At 45.2% G+C, this 27,143-nt stretch overlaps 1 protein-coding gene across 2 annotated transcripts; it reads left to right on the forward strand.

Moving 5' to 3' along the window:
* Positions 1–27,143, forward strand: STMN3 (stathmin 3). 2 transcript variants are annotated; one of them, XM_050918427.1, is made up of 6 exons: positions 1–92; positions 1,176–1,294; positions 21,940–22,035; positions 22,949–23,124; positions 24,235–24,426; positions 25,449–27,143. In XM_050918427.1, exons 2-6 carry the CDS (start codon positions 1,276–1,278, stop codon positions 25,506–25,508), a joined length of 543 nt encoding a protein of 180 aa, XP_050774384.1. In that variant the 5' UTR covers positions 1–92; positions 1,176–1,275; the 3' UTR covers positions 25,509–27,143. The 2 variants fall into 2 exon arrangements, with proteins under 2 accessions (XP_050774384.1, XP_050774385.1); XM_050918428.1 differs by lacking the exon at positions 1–92 and having other exon boundaries at positions 1,098–1,294.

The following is a 27,143-nucleotide window of genomic DNA, read 5'->3' on the forward strand; positions in this document are numbered from 1 at the left end:
CCCACCAACCTTAAGGCATTAAGACAAACAGGGATTGGAGGTAGAATTTAGCTGAAGGGGAAAATCTCTGGCTTTTCAATTTCCTTTGAGAGGTGGGTACTGTCTGTGACTTCTGTGCTAAACAGGGATGTCTGTGGCTGCTTGATCAAGCTGTAATTCCCTGCAGCTGCTGGGATGGGTTGGGAGTATCTGTATTGCAGCATACTGGATAATTTTGGGGTGTTTGAGGATGTGCAAGTTGGCAGAATAGTGTGAGGGACCTAAAGCTGATGAGGTTAACGGTGGTAAGAATAATGTGGTGAGGATCATACTGCCACACTGCCACAACTGGATGAATAATACAGGGGTGCCTGCGGCAATTAATATGAAAGAGGGGGAGTTTTTCTGGTTCCTGAATGGGTGTGTGGAATAGACTTGGAAACCATCATAAAACATACAGTGTATCAGCCCCTAGCAACAAACACCAGAGCGGAGGTGATACAAAATGTAAAAGCCCAAACACCCAGAAGAAAAAAAAGCTCCATTGGATTCAAAGGGCTTGATTCTCCTCTCCCTCACATCAGTTTAACAGCAGTGTAGCCCCCTTGACTCCAGCAGAACTTCTGGTTTACAAGTAAGAGGAGAATCAGACCTACAGATTCCCATTTTTCTCAGGTCACTCTTCCCCTTCACTGTCTGTGTAAAGCAGCTGACGGGTTTTTTGCTGGTTCTCCTGGATGCCAGCCATAGCCCCTCAAGTGGTTGCTGGCTTTGAGAGAGTTTTTCCATTTTAAAAGAAAAAATAAATTACATGAATCCGCATACATACTTTAGCTTTCAATTGACAGAAAAGGAGAGAGAGAGAGAGAGAGAGTGCCAGGCTAGTCCATCTACAGCAGACAAGAGAGGGAAGGAGAAAGAGAGAAAAATCGCTTTGGATAGAGCCCAAGATTGGGTGTAGCTTCTTGCTCTCCCCCCTCAGTGATTCTTTCTGTATTTATAGCAGTAAAACTCTGGCTCTGGGAAGAATCTGACATCAAAGCCACCCAGCAAAGAAGGCCAGATTCGCTCATTAATATTCTGAACTGGTGACCCCCGTCTCTTTCTTTCCACCCACTTCTTTCAGTCTCTCTCTCTCCTCCCTTCAGATGGCTGCAGCCCCCTACAGCTGAGTCAGTTCTTCCTCTTTTCCACAGCATTGCAGCACTTCAGCAGAAAGCCAGCAAGGCGTTCTTTCTCTCCTCCCGATTGCTGCATCTCCTCTACAGCATCCACTCTGCTACCCACCTCGCCACCATGGCCAGTACTGTGTCAGGTAGGACCAGCATGGATTTTTTTTTAAGTTAATCTTTTAAAACATCATTATTGTTTGTTTCCAGTGCGGATTTTGCTTTCATGCTGGGAGGGTTCTCTAAGGGACAGACAGCTGATTTGGCAGCATTGTCTTTTTTTCCCCATTTGATGTATGAAAGCTGGGTGGGATTTTTTTTTCCACCTGTATCCACCATTGTAAAACCTGCCAACTTAAAAAATTCCTGACCTTAAAATGTGACACTTGAGATATGCTTAATGCATATCAAATAATATTGCCTGTCAAGTAATATTTTGTGGTCACATCACACAGTAATTTAAAAAAAATCATCTGTTCATTTTTGGAAGAAGGGATGAGGAGGGGCTGGGAATTGCATTTTTACATTGATAAAGACGAGGCACTGTACAAGTGGGTCAAGGAAAGAGACATAAAGAAAAAATTGAAAATTATGCTTACAAAAAATCAAGCTAGCTTTCTGTGCATTCCCAGAGTCTTGCATCCATAGGATGCATTGCTTCATTATAAAGTGCTATAGGGGAGCGGTCCTCTGATGGTGCTGAGTGAAATCCAGTGCTCCAAGGGAAGCCTTTCCTCCTTCCTGCAGTAATACTGGGAATAATAGCATTGCTGCCTCTTGTTTTCCCAGGTTAGGCCCTATCTGGATCTGACATTCAGATTAGCCTGCAGCATGTCAGGTTGTGGCGAGAATGCTGCACCCTTTCTGTGAAACTGGTTCCTAGAGATGGGTCTTGCGGCACCTTGCTGGGGAAGCTGCGCAGGTGGGGGATGAGGGCGGGGTTCACGTGGATGGAACTGGAGCTCAGTAAGGAAGAAAATAAAAGCGCTGATTTACACCTGAACAATGGATGCTTGTTGAGAGTCTTCCAAAAAAAAAAAGTCTCTTTCTTGAAACAGCTCTGATTCCTGTCTATGCTGCGTTACTGAGGAGGGGGCTTTATGAAAGATGAGGAAGGCAAAATAATCATAAAGGGTTGGAATGGAGGAGGAAAGGACAAGCTGTTTCTGTTCCAGACCCTCTCCCCTCCAGAGGACTTGCTGAAAGGAAGACAGAGCAGCCTTTTTTGGTGCATTCATTAGCTTCCCCCTGTGTTCCCTGCAGTGCATATTCTGTTCTTTTCTCCTTTTAAAAAGCCCACTAGAGCCGGGAGTGGGGAAGGAAAAGAGGGCTGGGAGGGGGTGTTGGGGGATGTGTGCAGGGATGCAGCTAATCCAAAGCAGGCTTTGTATATGATTAGGAAACCAAAACTAGCCATTGTTAAAAATGTTTGCCCTTATGCTAGAAAATCTGCAGGCATGGGAGAGGGAGAGAGAGAGCACCTGTGTCATTGAATGTGTGCTAGTGTTTATTCTGAAGGCCGCACCCAACCATCTTGCTCTATTACTGAATTGGTTCTGGTCTAATTTGAATTGCAGGGAGCTCAGCAATCTAAACTAAGATTGTATTGAACCTGACACAAATGAGATGGTGGGTGTGACATGCATAAGTACAGAGCAGAGGAATCAAGAGACAGCAGTATTATAGACGAAGGAGAAGAGAGAAAATGGAAACTGTTGGTATATGACAAAGAGCAAGGCTGAGTCTCATCCCGTGGACTTTGCAGGGGTCAGCTCTCTATTCAATGTTGCACTTACAATAGGAATAGAATGAAGGCTGCAAAGGCAGGAAAAACAGGCAGATTTTGTAAATGAAAGAGAAAGGTCTTTTTCCTTTATTGTTTCTGCTTTATTTCTCTCTTTATCCCAAGCAAAAACAAATCAGTGCTGGAGAGAGAGCAGCTGTAATTGTTTGCAACTGATGCCCAAGGGCTTATATCCCTAGGGAAGATATCCTTGGGTCTGTTAAAATAAACAAATTTCTCAGATGAAAAGGAAACCAGTCATACATGCCCTGCTTCACCAGTTTGTTTCAATTTCTCACCCGCCTCTCTAGGCACTTTCTTCTTGCCACGATTGTCAACTTCAGTGATAAAGCAGTAGAAGCAGCAGCACATGCTCAGTGCAGGCTCAGCTGCAGCAGTGGCCATGCTATGCTGACAGAGGTGGAGCCCTCACACATGCTCTGGTGAATCCTTAGAGAGTCACTGGGACTAAACTATTCCTTTTTGTATAGCCGTAAAGAAGAGTCCAGGCCACACAGCTGTGTCTACTCATCCATCACTGAAAGCCTTGTTTGGGCATATGAACAGGCAAAGGAATATTTGTGACCTCTCCTAGGGATTATGAAATGGTGCAGTATTGTGGAAGCCTTGTGGATTCTTCTTTTTTGATAGATGAGTGCATCTGCTGTGGTGGAACCAGGCTGAATGACTGGTGTCTCTCATTTTGGTATGCACAAGTGGACACCACATGGCACTGGAAAATCCCAGAGGTTTCTCTTCACTAGATGGATGTTGGCATTATATGGCCCTGGTGGTTCCCCATGATCTCTTCTTCTGGACTCTATCAGTGGACACTCTGTACCACTGGCATGTATCTATTATTTTTTAATATTAATGTTGCAATAGCACACACAGGCCCCAATCAGATTCATTCCTATCCATCCTGTCTATGCATCTCCATGGTATCTTTTTAGTTCCTTTAAACATTTCTTTAATGAACTGAGTGTACAAGGCTCATCTTTGAGGTTCCTGTTACAGCTAGCAGGACTTCAGTTTTATAAACCTAGGGAGTAGAATTAAAGGAATAGTCTTTTTAAGCCACTGTATCCAACCAGGATTCCAAATAATTTGAAAATATTTATTTCTCAGTCTATAAACCAGGTCTCCATTAATTGCATATTGCAGAGCTTCTGAAATCCCTCAGATATTTCTAAGGAACCTTCTCTGAGGTATCCAAGCGCTGGTACAGATTTGATGAATGTATTGTTTTAATGAAGTGAATAGACTCTTCTGGAAAGGAAAAGTGAGGACTCAGTGGCATCATGGCTTTGGGGAAGTTTCTGTGAACTCTCCTTCTGAGGAGTAGATATGGGAGTGGTGCAGCACTGGTGTAGGCAGTAGCATTTGGGCTTGGTCATTTTGGAGACAGGGAGCAAGACGCACAGAAGTTTTGCCTTCCTGCTCTGGGTAGGCCCAGAAACCCCCTGATTAATAAACCAAGCTGCATTCCATGAAGTTCAGAAATCTTTTTCTGGTTACTGCCTCTAGTGTGGAATGCCCACTCCTCCTTACTCACCTCCCTGGACATGGGAGAGGTAGGCGAGTTAGTTTGAAATTGAGATGGAAGATGAAAGGGCAAAGATGGAAGGCTGAAGGGGAAATAAAAGCTTTTGGACTTATCTGCTCTACACTTACTGTATCCAGAACAACCCACAATGCTCTGTAAACACCAGTTGTGCACAATCCCAGCCAGCATGTTCACAAGTGTCCAACCCCCCACTTTCTTCTCAGACACAAGAGACAACTATGGACCATCCAGGTGTAAACTGGGTCAAAGGGCTGTTGAGCCAAACTCTTGGGTGAAACTCAAGAGATCCAGTCAGTCTGAAAAGGTGTTATGGGAATTTGGTGAAGCTCAGCAAGCCTCCAACAGTTTGTCTCCCAGTTCTACTAAAGTTCATTGGAAACTCCATACCTTTCTGACTTCAGCCCTTTGATCTTCTCCCTCCCTTTATGATATGATGCCTCATTCTTTTAGGTTCATGGCAAGGTTTTCATAAAGAGTCTCATCTAATGCAGGATTGAATTTAGGATCACATCTTCAGCTGCATCTGGGAGTGCAAAGGGGCTAAAAAAACAGCCAGGCTTACATGCCTCTTCTGGTGCACTGTAGCATTTCCCAGCTGGGTAACAGCTCCTTAAAGTCCATTATCAGCTGGTGTACTTCAGAGCAGTCCTCTATCCACCTTAAATACTTATATGGCCTCCGTTACCCTAGTATCTGAGCACCTGACAGTCTTTAATTTTCTTATCCTGACTACAACCTTCTGTGGTCAGTCAGTGCTATCATCCCCATTGTACAGATAGGGAACCAAGGTCCAGAGAGACTAAGTGACTTGCTCAAGGTCACACGGGGAGTCTGTGCCAGAGAAGGGACATGAACCAAGGTCTCCCATAGTTCAGGCCAGCAACCTACCCACTGGAATATCCTTCCTCTCTAGGTTCCTGGGTAGCTCCCCATCTCAGCTATAGCTGAGATCTAGTCCTAAATAGGTCCCATATCCACCAAAACCTTGGGTCACCTGCGCCCACTTGGACACCTTGATTTTCCTTTCTCAAGTACCCTACCCCCAAATAGCCTCTTTCCCTCTTCACCTCCCCTTCACTAAGTAGACTTGTGGTTTCTCATTGACTCAGCTGCTGCATCCAGGCCACTTAATCCACCAGACCTGGGCCTCAGTGCTCTGGTCCTTCTCCTTCCATGGCCTCATTGAGAGATAGGCACAAGCTAATTCTTTTATTGGGAGGGCCTAGGCGTTGCTGCACTGGAGCTTGAGTTCTGCTGCTCTCTTTCTCTCCAGTCACTCCGAACAAAGAGAGGTAATCCCAATGGCCCAAACTGCTCTCTCCTTCCCTGAGTCCAGACTGTCCTTCACTATTATGCCTCTCCTGCCTTTCATCCAAATGGCATTGTACTACTTGCTCTCTCAAGGGATGTCTTCAGTCAACTACCATGGCCCCTGTGAACCCACACAAAGGCATTGTCTGAGTCCTGCTTTTGGCACTAGAACCCGATGTGGGGGAGGTAAATAATATTCTGATCCATGCTACACCCCTAGAAGTAGAAATGGAGAGGAAAGCCTTAAGCCCAAATGTACGGGGCCCCCGCATTATGTGGGCACATGGGCCCAAGTTCTTACCTGTGGCCCCACAAGCTCTGTCTCTGTCTCTCATATTCTTTTTCTTTCTGTCTCTCCCTCCTTCTCTGTCTCTCACCAACTCCCATGACAGTTCTGTTTTGCATTATGTCTCTGCTGGGGGATGGGTAATTTTCATCTCTCTTTCCTGAATCATGGTTAGTATGCATGAGTCTTTAGCTCGCCTCCTGGGTGGCACTCTTCAGACTTTCCCCAGAGATCTTAAATAGGTTCCTGACAGCCAGATGCAGTCTCAGAAGTATATGGCTATTACCATATGAAATCCGTGTTTCCAGTGCATTGAATAAATTACTTCCACTGCATGGTCTTTCTTGTGCCTGATAGACACATCCCTGCATGAGGGGTGGTGCAGAGTTGCATTGCCTTGGGAACCTCACCCCTCCTGGATCTCACAGGCGTGCAGGGGGAGCATATCTGGTGTACTGTCCCTTAGGACAATGCAGCATACTTTTATCCCTTCTCTGTGCCTAGCCAGCTTTACTAGCTGGTGCAGCAGTTGGCAGGACTATGAGACAAGGAGAGGAGTTGCTAGAAGTGACTGCATTGATGCTGGCTGCCTGGGCAGGGATCAGAAGTTGAGAGAAGGCTTCTTGTGCCCTCTTCTCCTTGAACATCCAGATGGGGCCCGTCAGACTCTGGCCACATATCAGCAAAACCCGCTCTACAAAACTGTAATTGAAGATCTTCTACATACTCAAACAAGGAGTTCTGGGAAGAGACTGATCTTTATGGCTTGGCCAGTCTCCTGAAGGGTTACAAAAGGCTGATGAATACCTTTGTCACATGGCAGGGTTCAGTAGCTTCCAACACTGTTACATCTCCCTTTTTCTTTTTGAAAGTCAAATACAAATAAAACAAAACATCATGCTAGCTAAAAATAACACACTACTCCTGCAGCCAAGTAATAACACACACATGAAAACTTCAGGAGAAGCAACCCCAAACCCCAGCAGAGGGGTGAGAGGATCATTCTGCCTCTTATTGGACATCTGTCATGACTACTGCCCTAGAACCTCAATTTTTTTTTTTATTACATGACCATTTCTTGTTCTCAAATAGTTCCTTCTCAGGACTGGTTAAGATTTACGCATTATAGCCCTCTTGGGCTCATGATCCTAATAAAGCATTGCAAGTTGTATTGCAGTATTCCGACAATACTAACTATGGATCCCTTGCATTCACCAGGGCTTTTATTTGCTATTTTCACTGTTTTTTTTCTGTTAGCCTCTTGGCTGTGCATAATAAGGGTTTGGTGTGGAGTACCTGAATTCATATATGAAAGAGAATGGCCTAAATAAGATACTCATTAGCTGTGGATCATTATGTGTTATTACCTCATCTGAAATCTCAAGGTGAGCAAACTGCAATTTACCAGGTGTTGCTGCATTGCTGCTTGTTGTGTTGTGCAACAGCTCACTTTAGAACAAGGTATAGTAGTAGTCCATTAATACAGATAATCTTTCCTGTTGAATTCAAATAGATCTCTGTCAGCCTTGGCCTATGACCTGATCAGGAATCTCAAGTAGTTTCACTCGTTCTTTTGCATTCTGTTTCCTGTGGATTTCACAATGTGTTGGGCCAGAGTTGCAGGTGTACCAGGCGTATGCTTGGTGCACCTGAGGAGGGGAGGAGAAGGAAGTGAAGGTAGTTTTAGACTAGTTGTGTTTAAATTCTGGGTGTGGCTGGGGAAGCCTTGAGACTGTGCTGGCTTGTGATTTGTGAATTTCCCTATGCACGCGGAATCCCCAGCTTCCCTAATCAGGCTGTTTTCTGGCATAGGTGCCACAGAAGCAATGCAGCCGAAGATCTGACCATTATCTTATATGACAGTATTCAAACCTCTATAGAAAAGGATATCTCAGACTCTGTTCTTACACTTCTCAATGCCCAGACTGGCATTGTGCCTTATCTAACATAAACATATAGCAACATGTATATGTGTATATATATATATAAATTCCAAAACAAAACACTCCTCTCCGCTGCACACACTTCTGCCTTTAGGGAGAGGATGAGAGAATGAACACATGATAGACATTAGACATATTGCTTAATGCACTTATAACTCTCAGATACTATGGTGATGAGAGCAGTAGAAGAACCTATATATTTAATTGAATAGTAAAATTGAAGGGAAATAGAAGTACATGGAGGCAAAGTGATTCACTCAAGCTCACACGGAAGGTTAGTGACAGAGCTAGGAATAGAACCATGGTCTTCTGCATCCTAGTCCAGCATATTTGTACACTGTAACATGCTACCTCTAATATTTCCTTTACATACCAAAGGCTTTGGGATAGGACAATAGCTGTTTGGATTAATCCCAGTTATATATTTGTTGTGGATCTCCCCAGATAATCTATTTTAGTCTCTGTTTACTATTTAAAAGTGAGGCAGGGGCTGACTAGAGTAGGATCCCCAGGAATTGACTTTGTTAGAGAAATATTTAAAAATGTGTGAGTGTTGTAGCTAATATTAATGGCAAAGAGCAGGAGTGAATACACGGCAATCATACTAGAGTACACTAGGGGGAACTCCGGGGTGAGTCGGTTGACAGAAAGCAAGGTGGTGGCTCTTCTGACCATCTTAGCAGCTCTGTTTGAATGAAAATCCAGTTAACTCCTCTTCCCTGCTTGTTTACTTCACTCAGAATACAATAGGGAGAGAGTCATTTTGTTCATGCAACATACACGGTGCACATGCAGGTTTGCACAAGGGGTTTATCAAAGGGTTGTGCCAGTCATGTAATGAGATATGAATGGAGCAGAATCAGAGCATAACTGAATTGCCTATATCCACAGGAGCTCAGAGACCAACTGCACACTTTTTGTGGTAAGGTTGTGGCATCAAAGGGCTGTGAAGGCATTGTTCTCTGAAGGCAAGGGGACATAAGGATGCCCTGCACTTTGTGAGATCAGGCTCTTCATTTTGTGATGTGTTTTCTGTGGCTTTTACATTGTTTGTTCACTTACTAATTTGCAAAACTCATCCATTCGCAATGGATCACCCCAGTGATATGTGTGAAGCAAAAACATTCTGCTGCTTAGTGATGAAATCTATAGCCAGGCTTAATGAACTTCTTTCATATTCTTGTATTACAGCTGTCAGTCTAAAGGAAAAGTAAAATGTTGTCTATTTCTGCCTTGGAAGGGCATCTACAAACTACTGTTTGTAATAACGTCTTCCATTGTAGTCAGAGTAAGAGCCTTGCGTGCCACCTCCATGACATTTCCAATCTCACCAAGACTCAAAGTGAGGTCCCAAAAGAGATGCTATTTGCATGTGCATTTTCTGCTCTCTGTGTTGGTTATTGGCTTTCTGATCCTTAAATCTATAAAAATGATTTAAAGTGAATGGTTGGAAGCCTTCCTGCCTTAATTTACACACATACATAATATCAATGCTAACTCAGCTGACTTTGTTGTTCCTTTAAAATCTAATGGAAGCAGGAAAATGCAAATGGGTGACTAATTGGAGAGCTCCACCTGCTTCTACCCAGCTATTTAAAAAATGTGTAAAAATGTGCTCTTATAATCACACAATCCTATTTTAAATAACAAGCCTGTGGTACAGTGCCCTGACCAGCAAACTGTAAAATGTGGGTGCAATGGGTGTATCCACAAAATATGTATGTGCCCTTTTGTCATGGTATAATTCTCCACTCTGAACCTTAGCGTACAAAAGATGGGGTACCAGCATGAATTCCTCTAAGCTTAATTACCAGCTTAGAACCTGTAGCGCTGCCACCAACCAGGAATTCCACTGCCTGGTACACTCTGGTCTCCCCAAAACCTTGCCCGGGGACCCCCAAGCCCCAGTCCCTCTGGATCTTGACACAAGGAAAGTAAACCCTTTCCCCCCGTTGCCTCTCCCAGGCTTCCCCTCCCTGGGTTACCCTGGAAGATCACTGTGATTCAAAGTCCTTGAATCTTTAAACAGAGAGGAAAATTCACCTTTCCCCCTCCTTCTCTCTCCCCCTCCCAGATTCTCCCTGAGAGAGAAAGTAATCCTAACACAGAGAGAAATTAGCCTTTCTCCCTACCAATTCCCTGGTGGATCCAGACCCAGTCCCCTGGGGTCTCACTAGTATAAAAAAAAACAATCAGGTTCTTAAACAAGAAAAAGCTTTTAATAAAAGAAAGAAAAAACAGTAAAAATTATCTTTGTAAATTTAAGATGGAATATGTTACAGGGTCTTTCAGCTATAGACACTGGGAATACCCTCCCAGCCTAAGTATTCAAGTACAAATTAAAATCCTTTCAGCAAAATACAAATTTGAACTCCTCCCAGCCAAATACACATTTGCAAATAAAGAAAACAAACATAAGCGTAACTTGCTTTCTCTACCTAGCACTCACTATTTTGAATCTATAAGAACCTGTATCAGGGGGATTGGAGAGAAACCTGGTTGCACATCTGGTCCCTCTGAGCCCCCAGAGTGAACAACCACCAAACACTAACAGCACACACACAAACTTCCTTCCCTCAAGATTTGAAAGTATCCTGTCCCCTGATTGCTCCTCTGGTCAGGTGACAGCCAGGCTCACTGTTCTTGTTAACCCTTTCCAGGCAAAAGAGATATGAAGCACTTTTGTTCTATTAACTCTTCCTTATCTGTTTATGACACCTTTATACCCACAACCCCTCACATTTATGTGCACAAAAGGGGAATTAGTACATACAAATAAGTAGGTGCACAATTGCTGGCCCAATTTGCATACAGCTATATCAAAATGTGTATAAACCTCATTACACTAGAATTTGGAAGTGTTGGCCTTTTAGTCTCCTGGATACTGTAAGCAGGTTCTTTCTGAAGCAACTGTGAATTAGAAATATTCCTGCTCCAGGAGACCTTGGCTCTGCCTTCTAAGTGGTGGCTGAGAGGGCAGTTTCCTTCCTTTTGTTTGGTGAATTGTAAATTCTTCCCCAGCTGATTAATGGAGATGTATCATGGTATCATGTATACCTGTGGTCCGTGGACCCCTGGGGTCCATAGAATATGTCTTAGATTTCCAAATTTGAAATATTTTAGGGGTCTGCAAATGAAAAAAGGCTGAAACCACTGCTGTATACATATTCCAAAAAAGCCTGACACTGAATAATGGAACTACCTGTATGAAGGGGTTCACTCCAGAAATTTGATCACACAGTGGAGACCATTTAAGTGAGCCGCAGACTGCTGGATTCCCATTCCTTATTTAGGATTGAGAGCTACAGAATTCTGGCTGCATTGTTCATTCTCTTGGCTGCAGTAACAGTTTGTGAAGACTGAGTTATTCATCTGAATTGAGTTTGTGTGAGTGAATGAGAGGGAGAGAAATTTGACACCAGCCTACATCTAGTACAGGTGAAGCGGGAGATCACGTTCCAGCAACTATAAGAGAACAGCAATTATTATTTATTAATTTGCTTATTTTTTTGTACTGTCCAAAATTTACTAGGCCCTCTCCAAAAATAATAGAAGGCCTGATCCCTTCCCTGAAGTGCTTACATTCCTTAAAAAAAAAACACAAAACAAGGCCGAGAAAAGGAAGATAGGGAAAGGAGGACAACAAACAAGTTTGAGGGCCAAGGGGTGACTGGCCATAGAATCACAGGGTTAGAAGGGACCACAAGATGCAGAATTTGTGTCTAAACCATCCAAGACAGATGACTATCCAGCCTCCTTTTGAAAACATCCAGTGGAGGAGCTTCCACAACCTCCCCAGGCCTCTGTTCCATTGGCCTACTGCTCATACAGTTAGAAAGCTTTTCCTGAGATTTAATCTAAATCTGCTGTGCTGTAGTTTGAACCCATTGCCTCTTGTTCTCTCTTGCCAGAGGGCAGGACAACTTTTCTCCATCTTTTTATGGCATCCTTTCAAGTATTTGAAGACCATGATCATGTCTCTCCATAATCTCCTCTTTTCCAAATTAAACATACCAAGTTCCTTCAGCCTTTGCTCATATGGACTGGATTCCATCCCTTCGATCATCTTTGTCGCTAGCCTCTGGATCCTTTCCAGTTTTTCTACATCCTTTCCATACATTGGTGACCAAAATTGGACATAGTACTTCAGGTAAGACCAAACAGTGCCAAGTAGAGCGGTACTGTTGCCTTCCATGACTTCCATGCTATACCTCTGTAATGCAACCTAAAATTGCATTTCTTTTTTTACAACGGCATCACATTGCTGATTCACGTTGAGGTTGTGACCCACCAGAACTCCCAGATCCTTCTCAGCAGTGCTGATGCCAAGCCAGTTATCCTCCATTTTGTATTTGTGCATTTGATTTTTCTTCCATAAGTGTAACACTTTACATTTGTCTTTGTTGAATTTCATTTTACTGTCTATAGCCCAGTTCTCCAATTTATCAAGATCCTTCTAAATTTTAGTTCTAGCCTCCAAAGTGTTGGCAGCCCCCGCTGGCTTTGTGTCATCTGCAAATTTGATCGGTGTGCTCTGTATTCCTATATCCAGGTCATCAATAAAGATGTTAAACACCAGACACAGAACAGATCCCTGTGGAACCCCACTTGAGACCTCCCTCCAATATGACATCTTTCCATTAATAGTTACTCTTTGTTTGCGGTTGTTTAACCAATTATGTCCTGGTAATACACAGTTCTAATACCTAGTGTTTTATAGCTTTATAATGTAAGATGCATAGAGAATCCCAAGCTACCCACTAGCCATTCCATGATAGTCACTAGGAGGCATTGCTGTCCCCTTCACTAGACAAACCCTGCCAGTCGCCTCTCTGATACATGCCATAATGGATCATCGTGCATGTTGCCCATTAAATAGACCCTGCTGGGCCATCCCTGTGCTGGGCAGCTTAATTGCTGTGTGTTTTTCCCTTTGCTGACCTCTGCACTGTGCTCAGAGACTGTAAATTCTAACCTGGGAGAGTGTGTGGGTGCTGATCCCAGGGCCTGTTCAAATACAAAAGGTGGGAGGCTTGAAATCTAAAGCAGGCTTTGCAATTATCAGAGAGATAATTTTGCATCCTTGTGCAGACACATGACATATTCTTCTGCTGCTTCCCCCCAGCCTGCTGCTTATTCCCTCTCTCATCTGGGTATGCTGCCAAGCAAATTCCACTAAAACTGTAGAAAGATACAAAGGATTGCAGAACACAAAAGAAACATGGTCTAGCTGGAACACACAGTTTGCCAGGAAAGTTCTTTAACTGTCTGCATGCTGATCTTGGAAAAGCTACAGAAGAGTCTCCCAAAGGGAATGGGAGAAACCACTTCCTGGACAGCTTGAATATCTGATTGGGCAAATACTAGCAATGAGTTGTAGGGATCAAATCTGTGGGGTGGGGGAGAGTGGGCTAGGTGATCAGCTGGTCTGTCTCTCTCTGTCTCCTAGGAGTCTATGACATGTGAGAATGAAAGAGAGGGGTTTGTTAGAAAGAGGATGTCTGTGCAACAGACATATAGAAGTAGAAGACAGAGAGCAGTAACTTTATATCAGTAACAGCTGTTCCACTGTCCTGCCACATCCTTCAATCCCACTGCATGTGAGCAGGAGAGTTTAGAAGGTGACATAAGAATGAAACATAGGAGAGAAGAAGGACATGGAGGGGACACCAAGAGAAGAGTAAAGGCTTGTCTGCTCACAAAACGTTTACCAATTTAATGATATAGGTAATGCAGCATAACAAAGGAACTGCAATTTGTGTGTGTGCATTTTCTCCTCTCTGAGTCGGTTATTGGCTTTCTGATCCTTAAATCTATAAAAGCATTTAAAGTGAAGGCTGGAAGCTATCTTGCCTTAATTTGTACACATATATAATATCAATGTTAACTCAGCTGACCTTGTCATTCCTTCAAAACCTAGTGGAAGCTGGAAAATACAAATGGGTGACTAAGTAGAGAGCTCCATCTGCTTCTAACGCAATCCTGTGTGCATGCTTGTTACCCTGAATAGCAAACCATCAAATGTGGGTGCAATAGGTGTGTCCAAAAATGTATGTGCCCATTATACCCACAAAACCTCACATTTATGTGCACAAAAGGAGAATTTGTACATGCAAATAAGTAGGTGCAAAATTGCCATCCCAATTTGCACGCAGCTATATCAAAATGAGAGGTTTAGTAACTCCATTACGCTAGCATTTAGAATTGTTGGTCTTTTGGCCCCCTGGAAATTATTTCTGAACAGATGTGAATTAGAAATATTCCTGCTTTGGGAGGCTTGGCTTGCCTTTATGGACATGCTATTCTTTATTCTTTGAGGAATAAAAGTGCAATTCCCCATAGCGTGGATGCAATTATATCAATATAAAGGTTCCGTAAGGGAATAGGAATAAGCTATCCTACTATAGGCACCAAAGCTGCATCCCCAGTAGGTGCTGAACTGATTAACTATTTTATTAGACTCTCACAGCCCTAACCAGAATAGTTAAATCCATACAAAACCTGTGTGTAGACCAGGTCTACAAGAGGGAAAAGGGAACAGAAAGAGGAGTGAACGAAATCAGAGAACTGTTCAGTAAAATGCACAAATAGAGCTTCCGTCCCACTTCTGAGCTCCAGTAAGTGTCTGGTTTGTACCAAGAAGGAGGTAGGTGTGAATAAGTCTGGCCTCTGTACAGGAGATATTTCCATGCCCTTGCTCTATAGAAAGACAGCCCTGTAACACCAGTTTAAACTGCTCTTGGTGGAAAGGTGGATGCTAACTCCATTTTGGATGCTGAAAAAGAATATGTGTGTGTTTGCTGACCAAGAGTGTTACTATGGATAAAAGGGCTTGGAGCAGACCCCAAAACCCTTCCATCCCTGAAGCAGCCTCATTCACTCCTCTCCATGTTTCAGAAATCACTCTAATTCTGGGTTTGCCAGGGGCTCCTCTGCATTGGGCATGACCTAGATTGCCTGGATGGTGCTGTTCTATATGCATACCTAATGTTTGCACAATTAGCACGTGTGAATGTTCATGCACACGCAGTACACAGATTCTCTTCAGAAATCTTGGGGTCAGATCTCCAAGTTTAGATGAGTTGTGCTTGCTGCAGGACCTGTGGGGAATGGGAAGAAGCCACCCTTTCATTCTCCAAACCTGAGGCTGACTGGGGACTGAATCAACCCTGGTTTAACTTAAAGCAGCTCCAGCTTTGGACACACCATCTCCTGTTCCTCTCAGCCCACCACAGAACATGAGTGGGAGGAGGAACAGTAAGTGGCATAAAACCCTAACTTATATTAGAGGAATCCCCAGCTGCCCTATTGGTGCAGCTAGCTTCTCAGTCTCCTTTGCACTTCCAGAATAGCACAACGGGGATGGCACCAGGGACCATCTGTTTGTGGTGCCTCTGCTAACCTAACTGTACTACTCTCCATTGGCTTCTTCCTAGGTCTGTCTGGGAGCTGCTGGAGTGCAGTGGGGAGGGAATCTGTCAGAAAATGACACAAGGCTTTGTGAAATTTCCCCATCTCCTGGCAAGATGACTAAACCCTTCTGGGGAGCCAGGCCTGTGCTGTCCCTCCCTTCTTGCTAGTATTCTGCCATGCTAGCTTGCTGTCACTGGTAACCAGCAGGCCATTGCATGAGTCTTATTTTAAAATCCAAGCCACTGTGTGTCTGTAACTGTCCAGGCTTGCTGCTGTTTCAGGTATCAGGCAGGCAAAACAGCCATGTGTTCATTCACTTGACTGAGAATCTGGGCTCCTTAAAATGGAATTTAAAGAATAACCCAATTTTAAACTTCGGGTGTTTCTAACCCCATTGAAAATCTGGGGAAAGCTGGCTAGTGTGAGTCACTGCTCTGGGCCTCCTGCACTTTGTAGAGACAGAACGGAGTCTAAGGAATGTGCCACATGGCAAGGAGGGGGCTATGGGCTGCCCCGCTCCAAGTAGTCCAGGACTTTACACTGAGGCCATTCTAGATTCCAAAGATCATTGGAATCATTAGACAGTCTCATCTGGATGTGGCTTACTTATGTTGCTTTAAGCTCCCCTTTATCTCTGCCCTGTTAATGAGCAGTCAGCATGTGGTACCCTTACCCACCCGAGGTGTTTTCACCTCAGGGCTGACAGAACTCTCTGGAAGCAATTGTTCCAGCCTCTGGGACTAATAGTTGGGAGGCCAGCGTTAGCCAGTTTGCGGACGGGAGAGCAGGGAAGGAAACTCCAAATGGAATGGGTCCAGCTGCTGAAAGGGAGAAGCTGTATCCTGCAAGAGTCTGAAGGGAGACCAGGAAATTGGCTTTGTGGAGACAGAGTAAAGCTCAGATAACCAAACACAAGGCAAGGAGACTTAAAGATTTGTTTGGATCCCCATATATTCATCCCCTCATCAAGAGATGAAGTGCTGTGTGCGCTCTGCGGGTTAGAACATGGGGGCTGGAAAGCAGGACTCCTTCATTCTATATGTGGCTCTGGGATGGGAGTGTGACCTAGTGATTAGAGAAGGGGACTGGGAGTGAGGACTCTTCTGTTGTTCTATCCCTACCTTTGTGTGACCTTGGGCAAGTCACTTACTGTTGCCATGTCTCCATTTCAAACTTCTGGAGAATGGGGATAGTCCTGCGCAACTCCAAAGTGAGGCTCAGTTACTGTTTGTAAAGGACTTTGAGAGCCTTGGGTAGAAGGTTGTGGAGAGGAGTAAAGTATCATTCTGACAGCCTGGAAGCCACATAGTGGACTTTGAATATCCCCTCTAGTTCACAAGTGATTATTTCTGACCCACCTATTGGTTCCAGAGACAGTCCCAGCTCCTGCCGTACTGGGCTGAACTGATCCAGTTTGCCCTCTTTTCGGGTTTAGTTCAAAGCTGTAGGTGTAGGGAAACCAGTTGTGCTAGTGCATGCATTACCATTCTTATCTCGTTCAGAGGCTGGCCAGCCATAGCTGTGGAGTGGTGCTGAATGGACAGCTCCACTGTCCAATCATGCCTATCGCACTAAGCTCTTTTGCCTCCTCCAACAGGCAGATCTGAGTAATAACAAGGCTAGATCTATGCTGGGGTGTGATTCCCAGCCCACATACACATACTCAGGGCAGCTCGATGAGACATACTGCAAGTATACATAGCAGTGTAGCCGCAGTGGCATGAGTAGCAGCAGCATGGCTTAGCCAAGGCGGGCTTCTGCTCAGCACAGCTAATCTGCCACTGCCCATGCTACCACAGCTACACCATGACTGATACAGGCGCCAGGCCTCATCAGGCTAGTACAAGTATGTGTATGCGAGCTGGGAATCACGCCCCCTAGTGCATTGTATAGATACAGCCTTAGAGCATATTGATTTGGTACCCATACAGCAAGGAGAAAATGCCTCTAAGAGCAGAGGGATTTCCACCACTTCCCCTTTATACTCCCATTGTTTTCTCCACACTGCTTTGCTCCAAGATATTATTCCAGCAGAAGGGCTTGACTTGTTCTTTGTTGAGTAGCAAGAGACAAACCACAGGTCATAGCTCCTCCGATTTTTCCCCAGTGGCTCCCCCCCACACACATACACACTTGCTGAGCCCTCCAAAGCTAAGAGCCTCCTGCTCCCCTCCCCTGACCTGTGCGTCTGGATTCTGTTAATTGCCTCTGGTAGCTGGCGCCGGGATGGAGCTGCAGAGTCTCAAGTGCCAGGAGATGTTCACACACGGCGTTCCCAGCTCATTAGGCTGCTGGCAGCAGCTCGACTAACCAATGTCCTTTTGTCCTCTTGCTCCTTTTCATTGTAATTGACAGAAAGAGCCAATTTGCAGAAGGGAGTAGGGAAGGAAAGCTCCAAATGGAATGGGTGCAGCTGGTGAACACTGGGTTAGAACTGCTGAAAAGAAGAAGCTGTATCTTGCAAGAGTCTGAAGGTAGACCAGGAAACTGGCTCTGTGGAGACAGAGTAAAGCTTAGATAACCAAACACAAAAAAATGAGAGTTACCAGCCAGTGGAATCAGTGTGCAATGCACCAGGGCTCTCTGTTAATTCCTCTCTATCACACACAGCTCCTGAGGTAGATGTGGAAGTAAAGGCCTCATGGTCTGGTTTGTTTCTGTTACAATGATAAATTCTTTTACCATAGCCAAGTGGGTGCTCCTTTTGGGTTCATTGGCAGCACTAAGGTACAACAGCCACACCATGGCAATAGTGTGACACTGAATGGCTGCTGAAACAGTATGCCCTGGAATGGTTTGAAACCTACTTACTTTCAATAAAATATTCAAACATGTATGTCCAAATTACACTGTCGCATCTGCCAGCAAAAGTCCACAGGTCTCAGTGTCTAGCCAGATGCTTGAAATCACAAGAAACTGACCCACCTTTCCTAATCCCCACGTAAAATCCTTGCTCAGTCTGCCAGAAAGGGTGAGGTATACTTTCTCCAAAAGGAAGAGATGGGAAAGGCCAAAGATTTAACAGTGCCTGGACCCCCTGCAGTCGTAAGAGAATGACACACTTGATCCTCCTGGAAGATCCTTGCTCAATTTGCCAGAAAAAAGAGGAAAAGATCCCTGCTAAAATGCTCAGGGGAAAATTTCTTCCCAGTCCTAGTTTCAGGAGGAGCATGCTAAGCCTGCACATTAAAGCAACAAGACACTATGCCTGCATCTTCAGGGGACAGAAAATCCAAAATGTCCATGGAGAACAGCCCAAATCCTCTGTTCTCCCCAGTTACAGAGGGCCCAGATTGACCAGAAGGACAAGATGTACCTTGAAAGAACAAGCTTTCTTTGCAGGAAAGGGCAGGTTGAAATAAGAACTTACCCCCTATATATATTTTTCTTTCAGGCACGTACTGTCTTTCTCCTGGTGTCACCTGCTAGCCATGTGCTGTTACAGTTGCACAGCCTGTAGGAAATAGATCAGCTCCTCAGCTTGGTGGTTCTGAGCTTACTAGTGCCCCATGAAGCACTCTTGGGTGGTTCTCAAAGCTGCCTCTGTCATAATGGTGAAGCATCTATCAGTCACCAAGCAGTGATGCTTGCTGCTGGCTCTTGCCCAGTATAGGGGTCTCATAAGATTTCCAAAAGCTTTTTTGATGAGCTAAATTAAAACAACCACTACCTGCCCCTCTCTGCACCTTGCATTGCTGCAGCAAGCTGGTCTTTTCTGGGGTAAATTTAAACATGATCAGCCTTGTCTTTGGTATTAGACCTGGAAGGGCTTGTAAAGTGACTGGGAGAAATCTGAGCAGTGGGGGCTGTGGGGTAGCAAAGGCGGAGCTGCAGCCAGGGAAAGGAAGTAAACAACACAAGTACAAAAGAACCACATGGCAGTGAGGTGCGAGTATGTTCCTCTTATGTCCTTAGTACTGTCCTGTACCTGTCACCTTTCCAAACACTTGTGCCAGGGGGAAGACGGCGGATCAAGGTGGGAGACTGGGAAGTGAGGTGTCCATGAGGGGACATGGTAAACAGTGTGACAGGGTTAGAAAATGAGTGCCTTAGCGCTGGAGCTCCTCTAAAACCTCTCCCAGACAAATCTCTAATGAGCCTCTTCCTACCCTACAAGGTTACATAGCTGACTCAGCAGAGTGAAGGGATCTTGGTACTTTGTAGAGGCCTGAAGTGTACTTCAGCAGTGGCATTCCCCTGTTAGCCCTACAGAGAGCGGCCGGTTCATCACTGCACACTCACTGAGGTCATTGTGGCTCCTTTGTATCCTGCATACAAGCAAGGTGGGAGTAGCCCACTGCCAGGGAGACCAGAGGCTGCAACACGTTGGTCCTGATGGCAGGACCCTAGGAACAGCCACTCCTGGGGTTTGCATAATTCTCCTTTTTGTTAATAAAATCCAACCCCAGAAGGCTGTGTACTTTCTGGCTCCCAACAACTAGTGTTCTTTGTCTGCATCTGAGTGATGCCTCCATCGGTCTACATGTTCTTCCCACCATGCCCCTGATGATTTGACCATTGTATTAGCAGCGGAGTCTAGTGGGCAGGGGAGGAGCTATGGGTCAAGATTCAAAGGTTCTACCCTGAAGCGTGCCACTGCCTTGCTGTCAAACCTTTAGGCAAGTGCTATATTTCGGTTTCCCCAGCTGTAAAATGGAGATAATGCACCTCTACCTCAATATAATGCTGTCCTTGGGAGCCAAAAAATCTTACCGTGTTATAGGTGAGACCGCATTATATCGAACTTGATTTGATCTGCTGGAGTGTCCAGCCCTGCCCCCCCAGAGCGCTGCTTTACCGCGTTCTATCCGAATTCTTGTTATATTAGGTCACGTTATTTCGAGTTAGAGGTGTGCTTCCTCATCTGGCCATGGTGCAGTGAGGGTTAATTAACTCTAATTAGGGAAAAGGGCACGTAGAAGTATTAAGTACTGTTTGCTATATTTTGCGTTGATTCATCTGGTTCACTCCAAGAGCTCATCTCTGTACAGGGAGGAAAGAGTTAAACTCAAAAAATGTGGGTGCCGGCTGTGCTGGGAAAGCAGACTCTGCAGACTGTGCATGTTTTGTTCTGATTAGGGCAGCAGCTTAGTGTGTTCATTGCCACTGGGGACTGCTGCAGCTGCAACCTTCTGTCGCAGAATGGCGAATGAAGCCTATGCTAGCAGCAGCCCTGCGGCTGAGCCAGAAAGGATCATGTATCCCAACCTCGCTCTCAGACAGTTGTGAGGAGGGAGAAACAGGCAGGTTTCACCATCATTGCAGACCAGTAGCAACCTTCCCTGAAAGGGGCGGGGTTCCTAGGGTAATGACAGGATCCATTTAAATCATCTCTAATCTACTGCTGAGATACAGGACTGGAACAGCTGCAGAAGAGATGCTGCCGCACTGGAAAGTCAGAGGTGCAGGGATCTCCACTGTGCGCCTGCCACCCTCCCAGGCTCTTGGCTTCACCATGTGCTGAATCAGCGTTCTTTTTTTGTGGGTCAGTGCCTCCAGCAGGAGTCCCTTTTCCTGGGACTGTCATGACCCATGTGACAGGTGGACCTGCCACAAAGACGGAGAGTGGCACGATGGTGGTTCAGTGGACAACTCTTATCTTGCAAAACTTAGGGTCATTGACAATCCTGCATATCCGAGCTAGAAGGTCAGAGGCACAGTAGTACCCCTAGATGTGGTGAGTTTCGTCCTCAATGTTACCCAGTTAACCTATGGCAACCCTCTTTACATCATCAAATTACCAACCAGGCAACCCTTAGCATCACTCAGTCTCTGTTGCCCTGAGTCCAGAGCTCTGTCCCTGGGCTGTGGCTTCAGGACACAGCGAGAGCCAGGTTTGTGTTAACTTTCATTCACCCTGCAAGCTATAATTAAAAGCCATTTACATGCATCATGGGTCCAGTGCTCAGCAGCGCTTCATGGACCCAAATTTCCCTTGGTTCCCCACAAACCTGACCATATCTCTTCTTTTCATTGTAAATTACTGATTGACATCAGAAATGCAGGATCATAAAACTGAGGGGACCCTCTCTACAGGCTGCAGGGTTTGCCCCACCAAAGGTCAAGTACCATTTATAGGCACTGATCAGCGATGTTTCAGTGGTGCTTTTAAAATGTCATTCTTAATCAGTGAGTCTGGAACTGTTTAGGGGAGGTATCTGGGCAGCCTTCACTGTGTAGTTATTTATAAATGCTGGAATTCACCAGCTCCCAACCTGCTTTTCTTGCAATTGGGGGCAAGATTCCTCCTGGGTGATTCAGACCTGCAGAGACCATAAAACACCTTTAAGGCATCTCCCTGTGTAGCTTACTGTACCGCCAGCGGATGTGGGAGACGCTTGTACAGCTTGCATCTGGCTATTTGGAAAGGCCTTCAGAGAGTCCAATAGCCCCAAATGGGTCTCTGTGTATCCCTCTGCTTCCTTCCCCGAGAGAGCCCTGAGATTGCCAGTAGACCTTTCCACTCATTGCTGTTTCTTTCTTTTCAGCCTACAAGGAGAAAATGAAGGAGCTGTCCTTGCTCTCACTGATCTGCTCCTGTTTCCACACTCAGCCGCACCCCAATACCATCTACCAGTATGGAGGTAAATGACATATGCGAAGAAGCTCTTGTAGATCCAATCTGCAGGCAGCTTCTGTAAACCTTGGAGGACTTCAATACATTAGGCTGGGACCCTGACTTGGAGGAGAGACCATTTTCATGTTCTGACCCAAGTTTTCTGTATTACTGGAGCATGGTATTTTGGTCCACTTCCTTAGAATAGTTTATTAACATGTGACCTACATTTACCCACAAAGAAAGTGTATGACTATTACCAAACAGCACGATTACATATCCTGGGATATGATTCTTGATCTTATCAGCAGTATGGCCTTTCTGTGGCTGCCATCAGCTATGCTGTACTTATTCTATGGCTGTAAGATTAATTGCATTAGCAACACAACACATTTCTTTATACAGTTCCTGTGAAAAGCCCCTGAATGGGCAGAGAGAAAGATGCTGCTGCTGGGTCTTTCAGATAAAATGTAAGACCAAGGTATTGACCTCCTGTGGTCACCAAAGGCCTCATGGTTCTTTCATAAGAGCAGGGAAGTTAATTCTGGTGTCCTGGCCGAATTCCAACATGGGTAATTCCATTCTACCTCCCAAAATTCCCCCTGCAGGTTCAGCTGAATCCCTGAATCGCCTTCACTTTCTGACCACTACTGCCTACTGTTGCTCTGCACCGTAACATTTGACAGTGATGCTCCTACTTCTAGGCTGTACAGTGTCATTGTCCCTTTTACCAGCAATTAATGATTGACTTCAAATTCTCACCTCTCTGAAACCCTCCAGCAGAGACTCAAGTGACAATACACCCCATTTAGAAGCATATCATCACAACCACGTCTCACTGGGTGATCACAGCTTCAGGGCTTCTTCAAGGTGCCTTTATCAAATTAGCCCTTTCATGAGTGTCCCATAGTCCATCAAGTGCTTCTGTTCTTCTTTCACAGACATGGAGGTGAAACAGCTGGACAAAAGGGCATCTGGCCAGAGTTTTGAAGTGATCCTGAAGTCCCCTTCGGACTTGTCCCCTGAGAGTCCAGTCCTCTCTTCTCCTCCTAAGAAGAAGGACCTGTCCCTGGAGGAGCTGCAGAAGAGGCTGGAGGCTGCAGAGGAGAGGAGGAAGGTAACAGGATATTCCAGGGAAATGCTAACTCACATGACCAATCATGTTTTAACCACGCCCCCCAGGTGACCCCAATTCATAATTGGGGGCAGAAAAACTGAAACAGTGCTGGAGGTGAACAACACCACTGATTTTACTTAGGAGTCATATCTTGTGATTGGTAATAGTGCTGTGTTTTCTTGTTCAACCTCCAGTTGTTAGGTTTGATGTAGAAATCACTGGATGAAATTCTCTAGCCTGTGTTATGCAGGGAGTTAGAACAGATGATCACATTGGTCCCTTCTGGCCATAAAATCTGTGGATCTATGGAATCCTGTGGTCCTCTGGTTTAGATTTTCATATAGTATTATATGTGTGATGCTATGCTGCTGCAGAATGAAAATCTCTACGACTAGCTCTCCATATAAGAGATAAAAATATAAGCCACACATCCAATAAAGCTTAGAATCAGTGCCTTTTGCACCATGTCATTGCTTTTTAACAGCTGGCATTGCTATTTTTGCACTTCATTTATGAGCATAATTTAAAGTCTTAATGGAGAAAAATTTTGGACAATTAGAGAAACTATAAAGAGAAGCAAACCACAACACTACAAAAATTGGTGGGTAAGAGCAGAAGAAGAGGCAGTTTAATGTATAGGGGCAGATTTCCAGAGGAGTCTCTACATAGCTTGCAAATTGCACCAACAGTGTTGCTCACACAGCAAAGATATAATTTCGGATGTTTAACATCTACCTGCCTGAAATGCAGGTACAAATGTAGAGGTTTGAAAATGTGTTCCATGTGATCTAGAAAGGATTTGTGGGTGAGGAGAACATGGTCACAGTATCTAAATATCATCTAATGGATGGAGGGGGGTAGCCACATTAATGCAAGATGGTTGGACAGAAAGCAATGGTCAAAACCTTAAGAGGGGCAGATAAGTTTAGAGTAAATATTGAGTGGAAATCCTATAACAGAACTGTTAGGTTTTGGACAGACACCCAAAGGAGGTGGTTGTGGTACATCCAGGAAGACATTCCAGATCAGATCAAGGAAGTTTCTCTGCGACAAGGGACATGAAGTGTTCCTTTCACAAACACACACCCCTGATCTGTTGGCTACCCACAGACCCAAGAGGCCCAAGTGCTGAAGCAGCTGGCGGAGAAGCGGGAGCACGAACGGGAGGTGCTGCACAAGGCCCTGGAGGAGAACAATAACTTCAGCCGGCTGGCTGAGGAGAAGCTCAACTACAAGATGGAGCTGAGCAAGGAGATCCGCGAAGCTCACCTAGCTGCCTTGAGGGAGCGACTGCGTGAGAAGGCAAGTGCTAGATTCCCATGTCCAGGCACACCTAGAGAATGGGCAGGGCAAGGACGCCTGCCTATATTATAGTGGCTACTGGTACCAAAGCCTGTGCCTAGCAGGTCTGCTGACCTCAAACGCAGCTAGGATGATCACCACGAGAGCAGAGCTTTGGATACAATCTGCATCTTCTGCACCACCATTTTCCTAGGTTAGCTTGTGCAACTCTCCCTCCTCAAGGTGTCCAATGTGCTCTCCCCACCCCTTCGCTCTGGAGCCCTCCTTCCCAGTTTTCTCTCTCTCTCTCGCTGCCTCATACCATCTTGTTTTGGGTTTTGGAGGGTGGTGGGACTCTGTACTTGGCTGTGTGAAAGTGTGTATTGAGGTTTGGGCTCTTTCTTGCCACATCTGACCTCTCCTCCCTCAGAACAGGTACTAAGAGAGTTCTTCAGCAGTAGCTTAGGATGCCATGAGATGGAGAAGACATGCACCTGAGATCAGTGTAGCAGGCTCAGGCTCCTTCACCTCCGGTCTAATGGCAAAGAATTTTACCTTATCTTCTGCTGGCCCTTGCTTGGGAGCCCAAAGGCAGCAGTGAACTCAGGCCGCCTCTGCTGTACTGTGGTGTGATAACTGCTCATCTCTGGGGCCAGAGGTTACAACCTCTTCTGGTCTCTGTGGGGACAGGACATCCTTTGTGTGGGGCTCCTTCTCTGAGACAGCTGCAGCAGGCTCTGAACACTGGTACTGAAGACCCATTCACAGAACATTCATGTGATGTGCCTGGTCTTGAGTCCTGCATAGGAGTGGGCAAAAATTACCCTAGGTGTAAGTCTAGTGTCTTCAGTGTCACCAACTATGACAATGTTCTAGGGCATTTATTTGATGGCGCCAGGCCCCGGAGGAAGAGGAGATGCACAGATGCATGTACAAAACCAGTAACTGTTAAATTGTAGATGAAACTGAGGGGAGATGGGAAACAGCCTTGGGTTTGCCCTATGCAGCCTGCAGATGCTGTAACACTTTCCATGTCTTTGCAGGAACTGCATGCAGCTGAGGTTCGCAGGAACAAGGAACAGCGGGAGGAGATCTCTGGATAAAGGGCTTTTCTACACATCTAGCACCTGGTTCCTGATAACTAACCAACCAACCAACTAACCCAACACATTTTATTTTGTTTGTCTAGATGCAACATTTGGTTCCCCATTTCCCCCAACCCTCTGGTGTTTGTTCCCCAGCTACACGCTTTCTCTCTCTCTCTCCATCCTTAACTGTTCAGTACTTGGGGTGGATCGCAGGCCATGGATTACCTCTAAGCATACTAGCAGCTAGTTCATATGAAGTATAGAATCAGTCAATACCAATCAAACAGCTTCTCTTTGGGATTTTGTTCTTTTTAAAAAATCTTTCTGAATCTTAAAGAATTCAGATACTAATAAATTCAGCCAGCAGTGCCATGGAGATTTGGATTCCCTATCCGGAGCTTATACTACTCCTGGCATTTGCTCTGAGCCAGATATCAGTGTCAAGACAATGGGCAGTAAATAGTGAGGATTTCTTCCTTGGGGGGGAGTGGTTAATGGATCCATTGTTTCCCAGCAGATGGAGAAGGGGACCAGATGGCTCAAGGAATTAGTTATGTCATGCAGAGCCTTTCACCTTGGGTCATTGGTTTGAAGTCAGCCCAGGTAGGTAGTGACTTAGTCATTACTTGCTGACGGTGCTTTGGTAGCCCATGTGAAATTAGCTGGGGGTCTCAGAGCCTAGCGGACCAGTGCCCATATCGCAAAAAATACCATCACCACAGGCATTAGTGGATATCTTAGTTGGCCACAGGTTGAATAAGCCTGTAGGCTGAACTACCCTCTCAGTTGTAGAGGCAGGACTGGGGCACACTGGCTCAGCAGTGTCGGGGAAGCCTGCACTGTTACTGCCTGTGTTGAACCTGATTCTATAGATGATCGGGGTGGCTCAGTTTCCAAGGCTGTCAATCTGACACTTTTCACAACCAATAACATTTCACTTCAATAAGTAAATAAATAAACTAGAAAGGGTATGTGATTGCCAATCAGCCCACAGGCCTTTAGAGAAACTCTAATTTGGGAGAATTATTGTTCCCTCTTCCCAAAGATGGATGTGACTCTTCAATACCATTACAGGAGAGACATTTGGACCAAAGATCACAGAATGAACCAGAGAGCTCTGGCTCTTCAGCCTCACATCGTAGCAAAGGACACACTGATCTCTGCAATGGTATTTCCAGAAGAGCAGCTTTGGAAAAGACGGGAGGGATGTGGCCAGGGAGAGGGCAGAAGGGGTTAGGAGACATTTGTGTGGCTGCTTCTGGTGTAGTCATGGCAGTAGAAATGTAAGGTCATTGTTTACAGAGATGGCTGCTAAAAGCAGATGATGAGCCAAACTGTAAGGGGTCTGCCATTCCATCACTAAGGTCAGTAGAGTTGCAAACACTTAACGCCAGATCTGAATTTGACTTGGTAAATCAACTGGCTGAAGTTTTTATGTCTGGCTGAAGTGCAAGAGGGCATCGACTTAAACTCAGTGAAGACTTGCGATAGGGTGTTTGTGCAGGTTCAGCGTGCCCAAGAGCATTCCCCTGTGGGGGGGTTTTGTGGAGGAGACCTTGGCAGCTCTTTTTCCTTTTGGAGCATAGAGCAGCAAAGAATCCTTCCTTCCACCTTCCAACTTTTGCAGTGTACTGGTACCTTTCTTCCAGA

The sequence above is a fragment of the Gopherus flavomarginatus genome, chromosome 11, assembly GCF_025201925.1.
Source record: "Gopherus flavomarginatus isolate rGopFla2 chromosome 11, rGopFla2.mat.asm, whole genome shotgun sequence".
In the NCBI taxonomy this organism is placed as follows: Eukaryota; Metazoa; Chordata; order Testudines; family Testudinidae; genus Gopherus; species Gopherus flavomarginatus.

What these genes read in the sequence shown, in the direction of transcription:
- STMN3 (XM_050918427.1), top strand. An exon ending in TACCATCTACCAGTATGGAG is followed by an intron (nt 22,036 to 22,948) that starts GTAAATGACATA and finishes CTTCTTTCACAG; the next exon opens with ACATGGAGGTGAAACAGCTG. An exon ending in GGGAGCGACTGCGTGAGAAG is followed by an intron (nt 24,427 to 25,448) that starts GCAAGTGCTAGA and finishes ATGTCTTTGCAG; the next exon opens with GAACTGCATGCAGCTGAGGT.